This window comes from Martes martes, assembly GCF_963455335.1.
Source record: "Martes martes genome assembly, chromosome: 4".
Lineage (NCBI taxonomy): Eukaryota > Metazoa > Chordata > Mammalia > Carnivora > Mustelidae > Martes > Martes martes.
This window is the reverse complement of record NC_137891.1, coordinates 8,640,960-8,658,327: the sequence shown is the minus strand read 5'-3', so window position 1 is coordinate 8,658,327 and position 17,368 is coordinate 8,640,960. Positions and strand designations below refer to the sequence as shown.

The window sequence follows — 17,368 nt, the reverse complement described above, 5'->3', positions numbered from 1 at the left end:
AAATAAAAGACAGAGGACCCGGTGCCAAGCAAACAGGGCTGGCAGTCAGGGATAGAGGCTGATGTTGAGGCCCTCTGCCCAAAGGCCAACCAGATTCAGACTGTTAAAATTAAGCATAGAAACAAGTGGACGATTCCTACATACCACAGCATCCACAGCAGGAGAACTGTCCCCAACCACCAACAAAGCAGGACACCTGGGGGCAGGGAGAGAAGAGCGAGTTAACACAAAGTTTACTTATTAAAGATTCACATGCTCCCAGGCCTCCCAGGCTGAGACCAGAGTTCTAAAAATATTTGTTTTGGTCTCCCCAGTACCCTTTGCTCTTTGAACTTTCTTCTTCTTCCATCCTCTGCTTTGTTCTTAAGATAAACTGAGATGGTAGTCATTTGCACCTTAGTATGAATTTCAGCCAGAGAATTTCTGGGCCCTGATGGTTTTAGTTTCAAGCATCCTCTCCTCAAGGAAGGATGAGTAGGGCTCTGCCAACAATCAAGACCAGAGACCAGGAGGACATGCCTGACAAAGGGAATGGCATGTGCCAAGTTCAGGTCAAATAACATGGCTCACTTACGGAACTACAAAAGACAGAACATACTGGCAGAATGCAGTCAGCTATACCCATGACGAGCTTATAGGGTACTTTAGGGAGGGACTCATGTTTTAGTCATCGCCAGGTTCTGTGAAAGCAAAGCCTAACACAATGTTCAACATAGAGCAGGTGCTTAGTAAGTTTCATCCAAAGTACACTCAGAGCTCCTTCTCTGAGACCCTAGGCTCCCACCCAAGTCTCAGGGACACCCCCAGGAACTGAACCCCTGCACATCAAGTAGGTGAGAGAGACTGGGTCGTGCCTGCCCCCTGGGAAGAACACACCCAGGGCTTGCCAATGATGGGTGTCCTGGCACAGAGTGCCACTCCTGCCAAGCACAGAAAGAGGGCCCTGCCAGGGGCCAAGTAAGGCGACAAGATGGTGAGGGGGAGAAAGACCACTCACTGCAGGGTGACTGTGTGGGTTCCGGGCATCGGCCGCTCAATCTCCAGGTCCCGCCGGCTGCAGACCACAAACGCACGGTTACATCGTTACCTGGACAGCCCCTCCCATTTCCCTAATCCCAGGAGGTCCTGCCAAAACACTCATGTCCCACCCCGCATGGCTCTCGGGGACAGCACAGCCTCTCAGGGCCCATGTAAATGGTTTTAGGGACAGCAGGACTCACTCATTTCCCATGGAACCCACCTCCTTGTCCCGAACCCGAGTCCTCTACACAATGTCTTTTACATCGCAGACCTGACCCTTTCCCTCTCTCATTTCTAAGCCTCCCACAGTTTCCCACTGTGCCGTGTCATGCCCAGCATGGGCCCGGCCAGCCCTATGGCTCGCCCCCGCAGACACCTATCCAGCCTCTCGCCTCCTGAGGGCTCCTACCAGCAGACACGCTTTTCCAGAGCATGGCCTGGAGCCAGAGAGACTGGATTCAAATCACACCCTTCCATTTCCTTGCTGTGTGACTTTGGGCAGAATGCTGAACCTCTCTGTGCTTGTGCTTCCTTAGCAGGAAATGATGATGGTTAACAGTGTCCCAGGATTTTTAAGAGGATTTATTTGATTCCTATGGGCACCATGAGGGCAAAGCAGTGTGTGGGGCTTGGGGGTTTGTTCTGGTCTCTGTGGGTCTGCTGCCTAGCCAACAGCCTGATTGCTCCAGCTCTCGGGAAGTATTTGCTTAAGAAATGCTCTGCAGGGTCCCACGTCTTCAGTCGCCCACTGGGGACACGACCTCTCCCTCCCGCACTGAGAAGAGGCGGGATGCCGGGAGGATGGTAAGAGGAGACGGACACTGAACTTTGTTACAGACACTAACGCCTTTCACGAAGTAAGCTACTGACTGTGGAGAGAGACAGTCCCGAGGCTCCTTCCTGTCCCCTTCATGGGAGCGCAGCAGACGGCGTTCCCTGTTTTCAGAACCCCTGGCTGACACCAGTGTCCCTGAGCTGTCCCCTCCCTTAGCTGAGGTCCAGACCAGCCCCTCATTATCATGAAGAGGGCTAACCCCTTGCCAAAGGCTGGAGGGATGTGCTCCTTGTTCTTGGCTTGACTCACCTTCCAGCAGCTTCTCTGGACTCCTCCCTCCCCCTCATTCCCGCCGCTCACTCTCTTCACCCTCCTCACACCTGGCCTCTCTGCAGGGTCAGCCGGGGCATGGACACTTATTCCAAACCCCGGGGTGGGGGGTGTGACTATGTCTCCCCTCATGCCTGCGTCCCCGTCGTCTGGGGTGCAGAACTCCAGGAAGCACCTGTCTCCCTCTCCCAGCCATCTCTTTGTTCAAATTCAGGGGCTGGATCCCCTCCTGATTTCGTAAGCCCCCTCTGCCTTACGCCACATTCCAGACCAACAAAAGGAACTCGACTGACGGCCGCTCGGTGGCCAAGCCGCGTACTAATACCTGTTGTAGGCGTTGATGAACAGATGCAGGTTGCCGGGGTTCAGGTCATTCACAATGTGCTGGCGGTAGGTGTGGACCACCTCTACATTGTTCTGCATTTCCTCCTGCATTGAGAGAGGGAAGACAGCCTTTGCTGGGACCGTGGCCCTGGGCCACTCCCGAGTACCTCCATTCTTCGGGTTACGCGGGTACAGAGATAATAAAGCATGATGCACTTGACCCCCAGGGAGCCTGAGCAGACCGCGGGAAATGAAGTCTGATTTTGCGTATCAGCTGGTAACAGGAAGGAATGTAAACCCACAAAGGGAAAAGCACGCCCGTCTGGGTTCTTCACTTCTTCAGGACTTTTTACTTCAGGTCAGTCCTCCCTAATCTGGAGCTTGGCTCCGTCACTGTCCTTTTTTGGGGGCAAGCGTGTTAACCTCTTGGAGCCTTAGTCCCCTCAAAAATAAATGGGGGATGACTATTCCCTGTATCATCAGGCTGTTGGATTAAGCGAGGTGGTGCACACAAAAGCCCTTTGTAAAGAGTAAAAATTGATGCAACTGTTAGAAGTTAATGTTTTTAAGGGGGAGTTAAGAAGTTTTTCATGCTGGAAACACGAAACCAAGGCATGCAACTCCTGTGAAGCTTCTGGAAAGAAGGGCCATCTCGGCTCCCCTGGGGGAGCGCCAGAGACCTGCAGAAGCCTCAGCTTTCCCTCTCCCTGGTTCCTTTCTGAATGTGATTTGGGACAGACAAACAAGTTACGAGCTTGCTCTGTTTCTCATTTGTTAAAGAGCAGATGTGACGGCTCCACGAAATGGCCTGATGTGATCAGTGGCCACCAGAGCAGGACAGGGAGGGAGCAAAGGGGGCCCCATGTCCAGCCCGAGCTATTGTCTAAACAGTCCATGATCAGAGAAGCAACAGAGAGGCCAAAATGCCATTAAAAACATAATCAGGAAAAAGCCATTGTAAATTATGCTGCGGTTTCAGATTAAAAAAAAAAACACCAAAACAACAACAACAACAAAACAACAAACAAACTCTAGCAACCTGGAGGTTCCTCAAGTAATGTGGGGTAGAAGCAGGTCAGACTCTCACCCTATACTTGACACCCCCTCCTGCAAGGAAATACAAAAACTGACTTTAATTTTTCCCATGGTCCCCTCAGGCTCAGATGATATATACTCAGGGGTGGAGAAAACATGTCACAAACTGAATGGAGCACAGACAAGGTGAAGACAGCTACAGTGGGCCGCAGGCTGGCCCCAGAGGCCACGTCCACGTCAAACCCCTGGGCATTGTGAACGCTAACTTATTTAGAAAAGAAGCCTTTGTAGACATCATTATGAGAAGGATCCTGAAATGAGATCATTCGAGATCATCCCAGTAGGTCCTAAGTCTAACGGCAAGTGTCCTTATAAGAGAAAGACAGAGGGAGGTTTGTTTTTGTTTTTGTTTTTGTTTTTTGAAGATTTTATTTATTTATTTGAGATAAAGTGAGAGAGGGTGAGTCGGTGGGAGGAGCAGAGGGCACGGGGCAAGCAGACTCCATGCTGAGCGCGGAGCCTGACGCCAGGCTCGATCTCACAACCCCGAGATCATGCCCAGAGCTGAAATCAAGAGTCGGGCGCTCAACTGAGGCGCCCAGTGGGAGATCTGAAACAGACGAGGTGAGGCCACCAGAGACAGAGACAGAGCCTGGAGGGCTGAGCCACAAGCCAGGGAGTTCTGAAGCTACGAGAAGCTGGAAAAGCAAGGGAGCAGCGGCAGAGACAGATCGCAAAGCAACTGCGCCCAGCGCACAAGGATACGTACCGTGTGGTGCCATCATCTATGTAAAACTCTAGGAAATACGACCTCATCTCTAGCGAGGGTCAGCAGATGAGAGGCTGTCCGAGGGGCAGGGAGGGAAGGCTTAGCAAGGGGCACGGGGGGCTTTCGGGGATGATGGATATGGTCATCATCTCAATCAGTGTGGCTTTATGGGGATGTGTGTGTGTGTCAGCATTGGTGAAATTTCGTACTTCTAATACCAAAGCACCTTTAAAAAGCCTCATGTTAGAAAGAGAGCGAGCGGGGACCTGATTGGAAAGCAGTCACGGGCGCTGTGGGCGAGGCAGACGTCAGCAGTGGCCTCAGGGGTTTGTGTCTGGCTCATCTCTGTGCCCAAGGCCCAAGCAGCACGCGGTCACTCGGCATGAATGAGGGGATGTGAGGCCACGCTACTCACCTTCCCAAAGAGGTGGGACACCACCATGTCTGGAAGGGCTTGGGTCCATCCGGAGATCTGGGCACAGCAAGAACAGGTGTGATGAGAACAGGTGTTTGCCGTGGTGGGTCAGCAAAGCCTTCAGTACTGGGCTCCCCACACTTGGGTCTGAAGACAGCCCCCTCATGGGCGCTTGGTTGCCTGTTCCAGTCGCCTAAAGGACCTGGGCCCTCCCTGAGGGCAGCACCTGAGTCTCCACCAATCGCTTGTTCTCAGAGCCCCACGCACAGTGCAAAGATGGCACAGGAAGAACAGGAGCTGAACAGAGACCCGGCCTGCTCCCAGCTCTCCCTGTGCCGCAGCACACCCCAGCCTGCTCCCAGCTCTCCCTGTGCTGTAGCACACTGGGTTCTCCCAAGGATGACCCCCATCCCTTTCTTCTATACACACACACCAAGCTCTTCCAGTCTCTACCCCAGGGCCTGTTTACCTTGAACTAACCTTCCTGTATCATCCTCTAAATTACCCCCCTCGAGCCAGTATCCACTCTTGGGAGTATATGGAGGTCACTAAAGACACGGCCAACTTTCTCCCCTCTCTCTCTCCCCGACACAATGCCAGGTATATAGCTGGAGCTCCATAAATGCTAGGTATACAGCAGGAGTCCCATAAATGCTAGGTATGTAACAGGAGCTCCACAAATGCTCAGGATACAGCAGGAGCTCCATAAAGGGGTGCTGACCAATTTCAGTGTCAGGCAAGGATGGGCAGGATAGAGAAGCTCCAGACCAGGGGACTCTCCAGACGGGGGGTCCTGCCATATGCTCACTGTGTGGGTCTGGGTGGACTGCAGAGCCTCTGAAGCTCAAGCCCCTCATCTATACGCAGCCGTGCCAGGAGCTTCAAAGACGCAAGGTCAAGGTGAGGATAACATGAGGCAACGACACGTGTCACAGGATCTGACGTCAGTGCCTGACACATAACAGACGACTCCCGATATAGGGCTTTTCTCTCTTGGGGTTGGAAAGGAAGGATATGGTGCAGATACTAAAGCCACACAGACATTCCTCAGGCCCTACTCTGGCCAACGGTCAGTGTCCCCAGCCCTCCATGTCTGGCTCAGAACAGTTACCCAGGAGCCAAACTGGCTGACGGTAATATCACTTCCTTTCCTGGAAAATAAAATAAAAAAAAACAGGGAGTATGCTCCGCTTCTGAATATCACGCAGATGAGAGGGATGGGCTCCTGCACTTTGGCAGAAGGTTCCAGAAAGAAATGCAGGATCAGAGTGGCCAAGACGGGTGGGAGGTAGCAGGGAGGGGCACAACCCCTTCAAGCCTCGGTCTGTGACAGCCACCCAACACTTGGCAAAAACATACTTTCAAAATGAAAGGCCAGGATCACCCCAGCTTGAAAGGTTCTGTCCTGTTTCAATTGGAACAGCTAACCTCTTTCCTTGGCAAATACTGGCGCCTTTATGAAAAAACACAATAATCATTTTTAAAAGATAAACAAGGAACGCTAGGACACCAGCCAGAGCAGAGCCTCCCAAGACAGCATGGGTCCCTCTCCTCCAGGCAGGCATGGTCCTGCTCCCTCTGTATTCCCAGACCTGCAGTGCTTGGGTCAAGGGGCCGTTGCACACCTGCTGGATGAGACGGGGGACGGAGGCAGGAGGGGAGGCCCAAGGAGTACAGAGTCCATGGGATCTGGATTCAGCCCTTGTTCCCCCACTGACTAGCTCTGTGGGATCTTGGACAGCTGCTGCTTCACCACTCTGAGCCTCACTTTCCTCTTCCAGAACCTGGTTTTAACAAGGCCACCTCCTGGAGTCACTGGGAGGATTCCATGTGGTCAGACAGTATGAACAGCGCCTGGGAAATACTCAGGACACACTAGCTAATTACTGTCATCATCAAATGAGTAGCAGCGCTGGTCCTAAACACACCCTCCTTTTTCATCAACGATATGTGGGTTCCTGACATCAGAGGCCTTTGTCTTGTTCCTCTTTTGATTTCCAGTGTCTTGACCAAAGCCCAGTAAGTGTTAGGTCCTCAGCAAACACTTCTTAACCCAAGCTATGCTTATCAAAGCTGGCTCGAGGACTCACGTCCCCATGGGATGTCTAGTTTAGATCACAGTGTCCTACTGAAATCTTCCGAATGGCAAATGGCTGAGGTCATGTTTACTATCCCAAGCAAAGCAAAGGAAACTGTTTTCTTTAAAGGGGTGGGGAGTAGGCGGCTACAAGGGGTTTGGGTGGGCCCAACTATTCCACCTGCTTGACCCTGACCCTAGACCTTAGCCTGACTCTATCCCAGACCCTGACCCTGGCCAAGACCCTGACCCTGTCCCTGACCCTGGTCCTGGCCCTGACCCTAGCCCTGGCCCTAATCCTGGCCCCAACCCTAGCCCTGACCCTAACCCTGACCTTGGCCTTGGCCCTGATCCCCAGCCTCACCTTGGATGCAGCCCAATCCATCCAGCCTTCTGCACAAGGGTTCACGTTGATAAGGACGAGTCCCTCCACCATCTCGGGGTTGTTCAGCTGCAATTCAAGACACAAGGTGAGTGGCAACGCCGTGACCTCAGACACCATGCACTTCAAAGGTGAAGCAGAAAATGGAGAAAAGTACCAGAAAAGGGCCCATGGGCATCCCCAGAGCAGTCTGCTGCCCTCAAGACCCTGCAGCCCCACCTCCCATGCCCAACAGAGGCTCCAGTTCAACAGACGCGGGACTGAGCCCCTGAGACAGTGGGGCGGGGAAGCAGGAGACGTGCGCGCGTGCGGCACACCTGCCTGGGGCAAGCCACTTCCCCTTCCTGCACCTCCTCTCCCCCCGCTGCCAGATGGGTCTACCGGAGCAGCAGTTTCAAGGTCAGGCAGGGCACTGCATGGCTCCTTAGCAACTACTCCTGAAAGACACATCTGTGTCCGTCTCATATCGAACACGGATCCTCCTTTATCAGCTCAGAGCCCCGTCAGTCGGGGTTCTGGTTTTTTTTTTTATTCATACCAGCATTTCTGAGTTCTGACAACATTCAGCAAACGACAGGCAGTCGGAATACCTTCAAGTCTATTCATCAAACGAGAACTGCCACATTTTTAAACAACTGCTCGGTAAGGACGCAAGGGCTCCAGGAGTACCTGGCTTGGGCCCACAGTCACGTGAACCTGTGTGTCTCTGATTCTAGTGGAGAATCAGTCAGAATCCGGAAGCTGTGGGGTTTTCACGAAGAAGCAGAAGGTATGGTGACATGAGGACCTGCCCACAACCAACCAAGAAGTGAGCAAAACCAGTGATCAAAGAGTCTGTCTGCTGTAGGAAAGGCAAGGCTGCCAGTACATATGTGAGGCACACTCGTGTGCACGCGCACACACACACACACACACACAACTCTGGACCACACACCACCATGTAAACTGTGGTTCTTCCTTCAGAAATTAAATTACAGGTCATTTCTCTCTTCATTCTGGGATTTTTGATGCTTTTCCAGTTGTTTTCCTTAATTCTGACTCAGCTGCATTTGACACATAATTTTTTTAAAAAAATGCCCAAGAACTCACAGCAAAGCGAGTGAGGACGTAAGCACCTGCTCCCGTTCCCATGCCAATAATGCTTTTCAGCCTGGAAGCAGAAATAAACAGGAATGTCACACAAGGATGAGCAGTGGCAGCCCTAACGACCCTCTTAAAACCTCCCCCACTCCTGGTCCCTAAGGAACGCCGCCGCCCCCAGCGTCTGTCCAGCTCACCGCGGAGCGTGGCTGGCAAGCCAGAACACGCTGCCTCGAGGACCCGACATGCATCATGCTTTATGGCTTGACAGAACACCGTGACCTTGGAGAGACTCATCCCTTTTCTCAGGCTCTGAGAGACTGCCTGATATTTATGGGAAGGCCCATTACGGTACCACTTCTCCCCCTCGTAAGCTTTATTTTAGACTCTGAAACTAGGAAGGAAAATATATTGGCCAAGAACTCTGAGGTACGATCCTCATACAAAAGGCTCAAGTAAAAGGCAAATGAGCACTGGAGAACTAGGGCATGGAGGGAAAAATGGAGGGCAGGCTACCCTCTTCCAGAACATTCCATCAATAAGGAAGAGCAATGAAAGAAGAGAGGGCAGAGAAAGGACAGGTGGGGAGGTGGGCTTCGGGTGATGCATTTGCTCATGGAGAAAAGCCCAGCTGGAGAGAGGCAGACCATGGAGTAGAGATGGTGTGACAGCTCCTTTCTCTCCTGACCATTCACCCTACATTTCAGTGGTCAGGCCAGATCAAAGCCAAAGGAGAGGCAGAGGCTAGAAGCCACCTTTCTCTGCAGGCTGGTGGAGCCATAGATCCCTCGCTCTTACCCAAACTGGTGGAGCACTCCAGGAAGCATTTCGGCCAGCTGGTCCATGGAGGGGTACATGTACCTTGGGAGAAGCCATGCAGAGGCCATTAGTGGGGGCCTGGACCCCGGTGGAAACGAATCATTCAAGCAGGAACACGCCTGAAGGGCAGGACTCATGCACAACCTGACCCGTGTGCCCAAGCCCCCCGCTCAGCCCCCTGCCCAGCCCTCTGCGGCCCTCCTTCCTGGCATCGAGCCACACGCACCAGCCTGCGCCCCTGCTCGAGGCCACGCCCCACCCCAATCCTCCCCGTTTGTAAACCGACCCTTGAAGGACTGCTTCCTATGCTCCAGGTCCCACAGCTAGCATCAGAGGCCGCTTAGCAGCTCATCTAATACGTAACGGCAACTCTGTGATGTTCCCGTGATTTCCCCCGGTATACAGATTGTAAACAGCCGTGAAGCTGGGATAAGCCACTTGGCTTCACTTCCAGGCCGGCCCTTGGAATGGCACCTCCCGTGGGCTCTGGGACTTCTCACTCACCTCCCAGAAGGAGGCCTGCGAGCAGCTCTCCCATAGAACATTCCTGGCCACGGGGAAGTCCCTCCCCTCTCTCCCCCTTGACCCTGGGAGATGCTCCGGAGCTTGGAGAGAATACAGAGAAGCAGGCCACGCTGATGAGCTGGACACCGTGGGCTTTGGGAGACGGAACACCCAGCAGGATTTTAAGGCACTGGGATGCCTCGATTTACCCATTTTCTGGAACCATGGCTTCTGCGTGAGTGTGGAGTCTGCAGGCTGCCCTAAGCCGATGCATTACAGCGGACGTTTCCCCTTCCCAGAGGGCAGGGAACAACCATCGTCTGTCACCAAGTCCTCAGGCCAGGCCCGCACAGGGCTTCTCGTTGCCACTGTGCCCCCCTTTCCCATGGGCGTACCACATGCCAACCCCCCCACACAGTGAGGAGCCACTTTCCAGGCTGGTCCCTTCCTCTCAGCCAAAAAGAGCACTGGCCCCGGTGTCTCATGGAGCATTTCCATGCCTGCTCTCTTCCTGGCCTTCACATAGGCTGTTCCCTCTGCCTCCTCACACCGTGTGTGCTCACCTCCCTGGGATCTCCAGGAGGGCCAGAGAGCTCTGCCCCTGCAGGAGCCAACAACCCTAGCCAGAGTTCCTGCACGTTTTCTTTCCCGACTTGCCTGGAAGAACTCGAAGAATCATCCCTTTCGCCAAGGCCTTGGGTGCCGTGAGCGAGCCCGACCCTTTTTATCAGAAGCAGATGCACATGGCACGCTGCGTCAGGACCAGCTCCTCTGGACATCCCATGAGTCTCTGGACGGGTCCCTGCGGGAGCCCGAAAAACTCCACCCAAGACCATCGGATAGGCCACAGTATCGGGGAGGCACAGGAGGTACCTGGACTAGGAGGCATCCCACAAGGCTGGTCTCCGGGAGGAGGACTCCGGGAGGAGGCCCTTCCACAAAGGAGTTACGGGTGCTCACTCTTCCCCAGGGAGACCACATGAGCACAGCAGGCCCGGTCCCACACAGGGGCCAGGCGAAACAAGGGAGTGTAATGACAAAGGATTAGTAACAGTGAGGGAGGTGGGGTGTTCAGAAGGGAAACTGAGACAGGATCCCTGTTCTGTTGGGTCGGGTGGTTAGGGAGGGCTTCTTGGAAGAAGTGACACTGAAGGAGGCATTGGGGTTTGATGAGTGTAGAGTATAGGAAACCTACTCCAGGAGGGGAACCCAGCAGGTGCAAAAGCTCTGGAAAGAGACAGAAAGAGCCTGGCTGGTTTGTCTACAAGTAAATGGGGCCAGTTTCCTTCTGAAATGGCCATTGCTCCGTCTACAGCCAGCAGCCCCCCAAAGGGGTTCTGGGGGAGCCACTTACCCCCAATGGCTTCTTGCCCTGCTGTTCCTGGGGTTGGATACAGAGTCAGGAGGCAAAGGGATTCACACAAGCCCCATATGCAGGAAGCTGACTCCAGAGCTGGGGTCCCCATCCCTGCTTTGCTGCCTCAGCCTCGGGGCAGAGGGAGCAGACCCCAGAGGGCACAGGAGACCCCCAACTACAGGAGGCAGAAATAAGGCAGGACCTGTTCAGGCCTCGGCTGCCAGGAGCCACACACTAAAATCCCCTGCTGACCCGGGGGATGGGGAGGCAGATACCCTGAACCTTGGCCTCCAGGTCAACTTCATGAAAACTCCACAGGGTGGGGCTCAAACCTCAGGGCGTTTTTTTAAATCCTCCTATGGGGGGCTAAGAGCCACTGTGTTACCTCAAGTCTTTCAAACACTTGCTCCCAACAGGGATGGATTTGCTGACAGACCTTTGGCTTAATCTGCTAGTGAACAAGTAACAGGGTCCCACTGTATTAGGAAGCTTCTAATTTTTGGTCGTGGCCCCATGTGCTGGTGTCCTTCCCGGTCTCTGACAAAGGTTAATTATTAAGGATAACTCTGAACACCAATTAGAAAAGAAAAGGCAAGAGAGGGGAGGGGAGGGGAGGGGAGGAGAGGGGAGGAGAGGGGAGGAGAGGGGAGGGGAGGAGAGGAGAGGAGAGGGGAGGAGAGGGGAGGGGAGGAGAGGAGAGGAGAGGAGAGGAGAGGGGAGGGGAGGGGAGGGGAGGGGAGGGGAGGGGAGGAGAGGAGAGGGGAGGGGAGGGGAGGAGAGGGGAGGAAGCGATCTGTGAATGTCAAGAAGGCCCCTTCTGGGAGACCTGAAACCCCCAGCCTGCTGCACCCTGGTTTAATGACAGCCTCCAAGAGGTCTGCCTCCCTCCAGGGGACACTGATGGTCCCGGGCACTCAGGAGGCCTGTCTCAGCCTCACAGCAGAAACCGGAACGCCGCGCTCGCTGCGCGCTGGGGAGAAGCAGGCAGCCAGATCCCTGGGACAAGAGACCCTGAAGTTCTAAAGAGAACATGATCCCTCAAGTCAGCAGACGCTCCGATTCCCCCAGTTAAACGAGCTGTACGACTCTGAGCAAGGTACTCAGCAAGTGACTCATGTGAATAAATACTAACTTGGGGGGTGGGGGGGGCACCAGGGTGGCTCAGACTCTTGATCTCAGCTCAGGTCATGATCTCAGGGTCATGGGACTGAGCCCCTGTTGGACTCCCTGCTAGGCTGGAGTCTGCTTGGCATTGTCTCTCCCTCCCCCGGCCCCCGCCCCTTCCCTTGCACTTGAGCACTCTCTCTCTCAAATAAATCTTAAAAAAAAAAAAAAAAAAAAAAAGAAAGAAAGAAAGAATAAAACCCTAAGCCTGGACCATAGGAAGTACTTCATTAAGATTATTTCCTATTGTTCCCTCTCTTTTTCTTCCCACCTTTCTAGAACTCTCCAAACTATTTTTCTTATGAAAATCCTCTCTGCTAGATCCTGTGCCTGTCATGCACACCTATTAAAAAGCTAGCTCCTGGGCACCTGGGTGGCTCAGTGGGTTGGGCCGCTGCCTTCGGTTTGGGTCATGATCTCAGGGTCCTGGGATCGAGTCCCGCATCGGGCTCTCTGTTTGGTGGGGAGCCTGCTTCCCCCTCTCTCTCTCTGCCTGCTTGTGCTCTCTCTCTGTGTGTCAAATAAATAAATAAAATATTAAAAAAAAAAAAAAGGCTAGCTCCCTGGGTGGGTGAGAGTGGGGGTCAGGGCGGGGGGTGGGGGGCAAGGAGTTAAGTGTTTAGCAGAGACAGTATTTCAGTTTAGGAGGCTGAAAAAGTCCTGGAGAGAGACAGTGGGGACGGCTGCACTACAGTACGAATGCATGTGACACTACTGAACTCCATGCTCAAGAATGGTTCCAAGCATGAATCTTGGGTTATATATACCTCACCACCATAAAACAGAGACCCAGTGTGACGCCTCCCCCTCCCCCTGCTCAGTTTTCCTGCGCCCCTTCGGGGGCACGGGGTTCCAGGTCTTACCCCACAGGGAAGGAGGCAGCACCATCCTGCTGGCCAGGGGCGTCCACGTGGCAGACGGCAAAGTGCTGCGTGATCTCCTGCATGTCCTCAGAGTTGAACAGGGGGTTGTAGCAGGTTTTGTCTGGAGAACAGGCAGGGGCAAGAAGAGGAAGGAGTCAGGACAGAATACATCTGGGTGCTTGGTGGCATGTAATGGCCTTTCGCTGGTCTCACTCCCATGCAGGGGAGGAATGAACACAGAAGAAAGCAAGCCGACCTTCTTGTCCCCTCCCACGTCCCTCTGCTGCTAAAAGGCAAGCAAGTGGCCCTGGCGGTGCAAAGGGTGGATGAGCTCCACTGGATACGCCAGCGGCTGAAGCCCAAACATGGATGGAGCTGGTGCTGCGAGGAGACTCTCATCCTGGCTCCAGCATCACCCCCATCAGCTGGACTGCGATGGACCTTGCTGCACTCATGCCCTCTGTCTGGGTTTCTGGAACCCCCACATTGGAAGTAATGGCCAGGGCACATGATTCTCAACCAAGCAGGGCACAGGAGATAAAGCATGGACCCTCTCGCTTCTGACGTGGCCTTGGAGGAGTCTCCCAGCTGCTGAGTGCTTGAGGCAAAGAGGGCCAGCTGTTCTCCCATCCACCCCCTTTTCTTCCTGGGCACACAGTGGGACTACATTTCCCAGACTCCTTTGCAACGAGAGGCAGCCATGTGACTGGGTTCTAGCCAACAGCTCGTGAAGCTCGTGGTTTCTTGTCAATACCTGCCACCCACTCTTCTAGGTTTCTCTCCCTGCTGCCATCTGCCAAATGCAGAAGGCTCTGAGGCCCCAGGGGATGGAGGAGCCACAGCTGGCAGGAGCCTAGGTCCTGGAATCACCATGTGAAAGGTGTCCCACCGAATGCCCAGAGGCATTACAGGAGGAAGAGACAGATGTGTATTGTGTACAGCCACAGAGATCTTGGGGGCTTCTGTTTCTGCAGCTGGCTTACTGAAACAGTGAGCCTCCACCACAGGGGTAACAGCCACAGGCCAATTACACCCCTTAGCAGAGCCTGGAAAAATAAGATAACAGATATCCAAGGACCAAGCATGGGAGCTAGTAGCTAATGGATCCAAGGGCGGGCACATAGAGGAAGAGGGCTATAGGAGAAGGGATGATGAAGGAAGATGGTTTTCAGTGACTGACACCACTGCCTCAAGGTATTAAGAAGCTGGAGGAAAAACACGCAAGCCAGGCAGGCTGTCAGTCACCGATCACACAATCACCCAGCTTGCAATACTCAGGATTACAGAGGTGCCTGGACGTGAAGGCCATCAGTGCCTTCTCTTCTATCCTGCGCGATTTTAACATTCAGAAGATCTTACTCCTTTACCGTCTGTGAAAAATGGGGAAGCCACATATGGTAACACCTCCTGGGAATCTCAAGAATACGGCGTAAACATTCACGGCAGCCTCATTTGGAATAGCCAAAAAGCAAAACCATCCAAGTGTTCATCAACAGAAGGATGGAAATATGAAATGTGGTCTATGCACACAATGGAGTATTATTCAGGAACAAGGAAGGAAGGACGGACACAGGCGACTACGTGGATGGACGTTTGAAACCATTGTGAAAGGAGCCAGCCACAGAAGACCCCGTGTGGTAGGATTCCGTTCATAACGAATGTCCCGGATACACACGCCCTTACAGGAAGAAAGTAGACTGGAGGTGGCCAGGGGCTAGGGGGCTCAGGAGACTGGGGGAACAAAGTTTTCAGAGTGATAAAAAAATGTTCTTAAATGGCCTGTGCTGATGGTTGTACAACTCGGTCAAAATCATAAAAACAACCGTACACACTGATCAAAAGAAATCACTGTCACCCACAGACAGTGGAGGGCCCCGAGTTCCCAGCACACCCAGGCACAAAGACAACGTTGTGCCCTGCGTCGTGCATTCCAGGCTCTTCCAGACTGTGGCAAGTTCTCTTCTCACAACCGCTCCAGGAAGTGTCAGCAGAAGAGGAGCAGCTGCTCCTCCCACCACCGGCCCTTCCTAGCTGTCCTCCTCCCCAACCCGCCGTGAAAACCAAGGCTCTCGGGAACTTACGGTTCATGCCAATGTCATGGTATGTGAGGATGACAGGCCGGTTTCCCTTGGGGGTCCCGCACAGCGTGACATGAATGGAGCCGTGCACCGTCTCTATGTCCTGCTCCTGAGGAAAGACAGAGACAGAGAGGTCTGTGATATGGGCTTCTGAGCGTTGCTGCGGCGGGGACCGCTTACTGCATGCATCCAGTTTCCAACTGTGTTTTGAGGAAGCTCCACGTATGTTTCTCGTTTGGTCAGCAGAGCTCTGGCCTTTGGGCAGTGGATATCTCCGGCCAGAGAAACTGCTCCAAGAGCCAGGGAGGGAAGGGGAACTAAGCTGGGAGGCAGCGGAAAGAGTCCTGGTTCGGCGGTGCCATTAACCGCCCAAAACTTGGGAAAGGCACCAGCCCCAGCCGCTCTCTGAGCAGGACCTGGTTTTCTCCACCTGGGAAACGGAGGTCATCAAAGCCTGAGCTTCCTAGACTATCTGCTCCCACGGTGGACGGTGACAGTCTGGATCCGGGAAACCAAGGCAGCTGCCCAGAATCACACTCAGGACTCACCCACAGGGTCACCCTCAATATTCCCCACAGGCTCCTTACGGCCTCACACTCTGAGAAGCCTGAAGAGTCAAACCACGTTCGTGCCTCAGGAGGCCACCTTAGGTCAGCCCTTGACATTTATTTACCAAGGAGAGAACATTCCAGATGCCATCTAACCTGCTCCCAAAACCAACCTAAATGTGAACCATCTCGACTGCTGATGAATGGCGGGAAAGAGCAGGTCAGGGTCCACCCCGCATGGACAAGAAGAAGAAACGGGCCAGATGCCCCAGTTAAGAGCCTTGTGGAGCTGGGCAAGCTGCCCTTACCCCAGTCTGTACCCTGGAAGCAGACCTAGGACCTGGCAGCTCTGGGGGTGCCAGGAGGCCCACAGGACAGGACACAGCAGGAGGGACCGTGCCCACAGTCCCTGCATCCCAGACCTGGAGAAACTGGCTCACAAATCAAGAAATAGACCCCAATTCTCGGGCTCTCCCTCCAGAACAGGGCAGCGCGCTATCCAAGTGTGTAGCAAGAAGCCGCTCCCCTCACCATCCCAAGCAAGCGATGCGCATGCTTCCCGCCCTCGCTCCGAGGACCCCTAAAGCAAGCTGGGGGATTCTGGGTATTGGAGGGGGCCTTCCCAGGCTGCCCTCACACCTGTGACATAGGGAGAACGCTGGAACCTCACCAAGTATGAGCGCTCACCAGGTGACGCTGATGGGCCTGCACAGACCACGGCATGGAGGGGACCCCTGCCCCCTGTCAGTCCCAGGCCCATCCCCATCACAAGGGTCCTCCTGAGCCACCTCCCTCATCACCCCAACAATGGGAGTCAGTCCCCCAAACACAGAGTCCACGGTCTCTCTTCCCATCGGTGCCCGACACTCCGCTCTTGCCTCTACAAGCACTGGAAAAATCCACAGACGAGGGAGCAACAGCCCGGCCCCCAGTGGGGGCCACGGTCATCTGCTGGGCCCGTCCCTGGCCCTGAAGCCAATCGGGGACAATGGTTCATTGAGAGGGTCACATTCTCCATTGTCTCCCCAGCTGACCCACACGGCGCCCTCTAAAAATAGGCCAGGCCAGGCAGCATCCCCGCCAACCTGAGATCATCAGGGTTCAAATCCGAGCCCTACCCTTCTGAGCCCTGGGTCCCTAGCCGGAGGAAAGGAGCGAACCACCTCATCCCGGGATCCTCAAGGGAGGAGGTCACCTTGGGGTCCGAAACAGTGCCAGGAGGAAAGGGGGCCCTTGGGACACGGTAACGAGGTGTTTAATGCGGTGCCTGGGTACCACTTAGTGGCAGATACAGGATGCCAGCCCTGGCAGGCACCAAGGATGTCCCTGACAGCCCCCTAGGGTGGGGATGAGTGGCTGATGTTGACTCATCTCTGTGGCGGCCTTAAAATTATACCGCCCTGGAACCAGAACTAAAGGTGTCCAAGAAGCGAGGGGCAGCCCTGCCTGGCTTACTGTTCTGTCACCAGGCCTGGCACACAGTCCACGCCCCCAGCAGACAGTCAGGAACTGCTGCATAAACACCTGAGAATAAATGATCTTTCTCTAGAAAGTCCACTAACTACTCTGGGTTCAGGCTCCCCTCTGCCCCTTAATTGGCTCTAAGCTTCTTGGAGAGCTTCTGCTCCCGCTCTCGGAACTCCAGGATTGGCATGAAATCTCCCTGGACAGGTGTAGAACCTCCCAGGACTGCATGAGCCCCATGGAGCGAGCGTTAAGGTTTCATCCGCGAGAGGAACCATCCAAGGGTGGTGGCCGTGGCCCGCGCCGTCTCACCACTAGCCTGGACCTCTGCGCAGCCGGAAGCGATCTCCGTGGCTTGCCTCGT

The 17,368-nt window shown here is 54.2% G+C and overlaps 1 protein-coding gene across 1 annotated transcript in view; it reads right to left on the bottom strand.

The window, feature by feature from the left end:
- The window catches only part of NDRG1 (N-myc downstream regulated 1), a 53,033-nt gene that overhangs the window by 12,241 nt on the left and 23,424 nt on the right, over nucleotides 1-17,368 (bottom strand). Inside the window, exons 4-12 of the mRNA XM_080799907.1 lie at nucleotides 14,996-15,101; nucleotides 12,915-13,035; nucleotides 9,006-9,068; nucleotides 8,217-8,277; nucleotides 7,110-7,196; nucleotides 4,669-4,725; nucleotides 2,451-2,554; nucleotides 998-1,054; nucleotides 145-196 (exon numbers count right to left, since the gene is read on the bottom strand). Coding sequence (XP_080656033.1) covers nucleotides 145-196; nucleotides 998-1,054; nucleotides 2,451-2,554; nucleotides 4,669-4,725; nucleotides 7,110-7,196; nucleotides 8,217-8,277; nucleotides 9,006-9,068; nucleotides 12,915-13,035; nucleotides 14,996-15,101 — 708 coding nt within the window. The remainder of the gene's footprint in view (nucleotides 1-144; nucleotides 197-997; nucleotides 1,055-2,450; nucleotides 2,555-4,668; nucleotides 4,726-7,109; nucleotides 7,197-8,216; nucleotides 8,278-9,005; nucleotides 9,069-12,914; nucleotides 13,036-14,995; nucleotides 15,102-17,368) is intronic.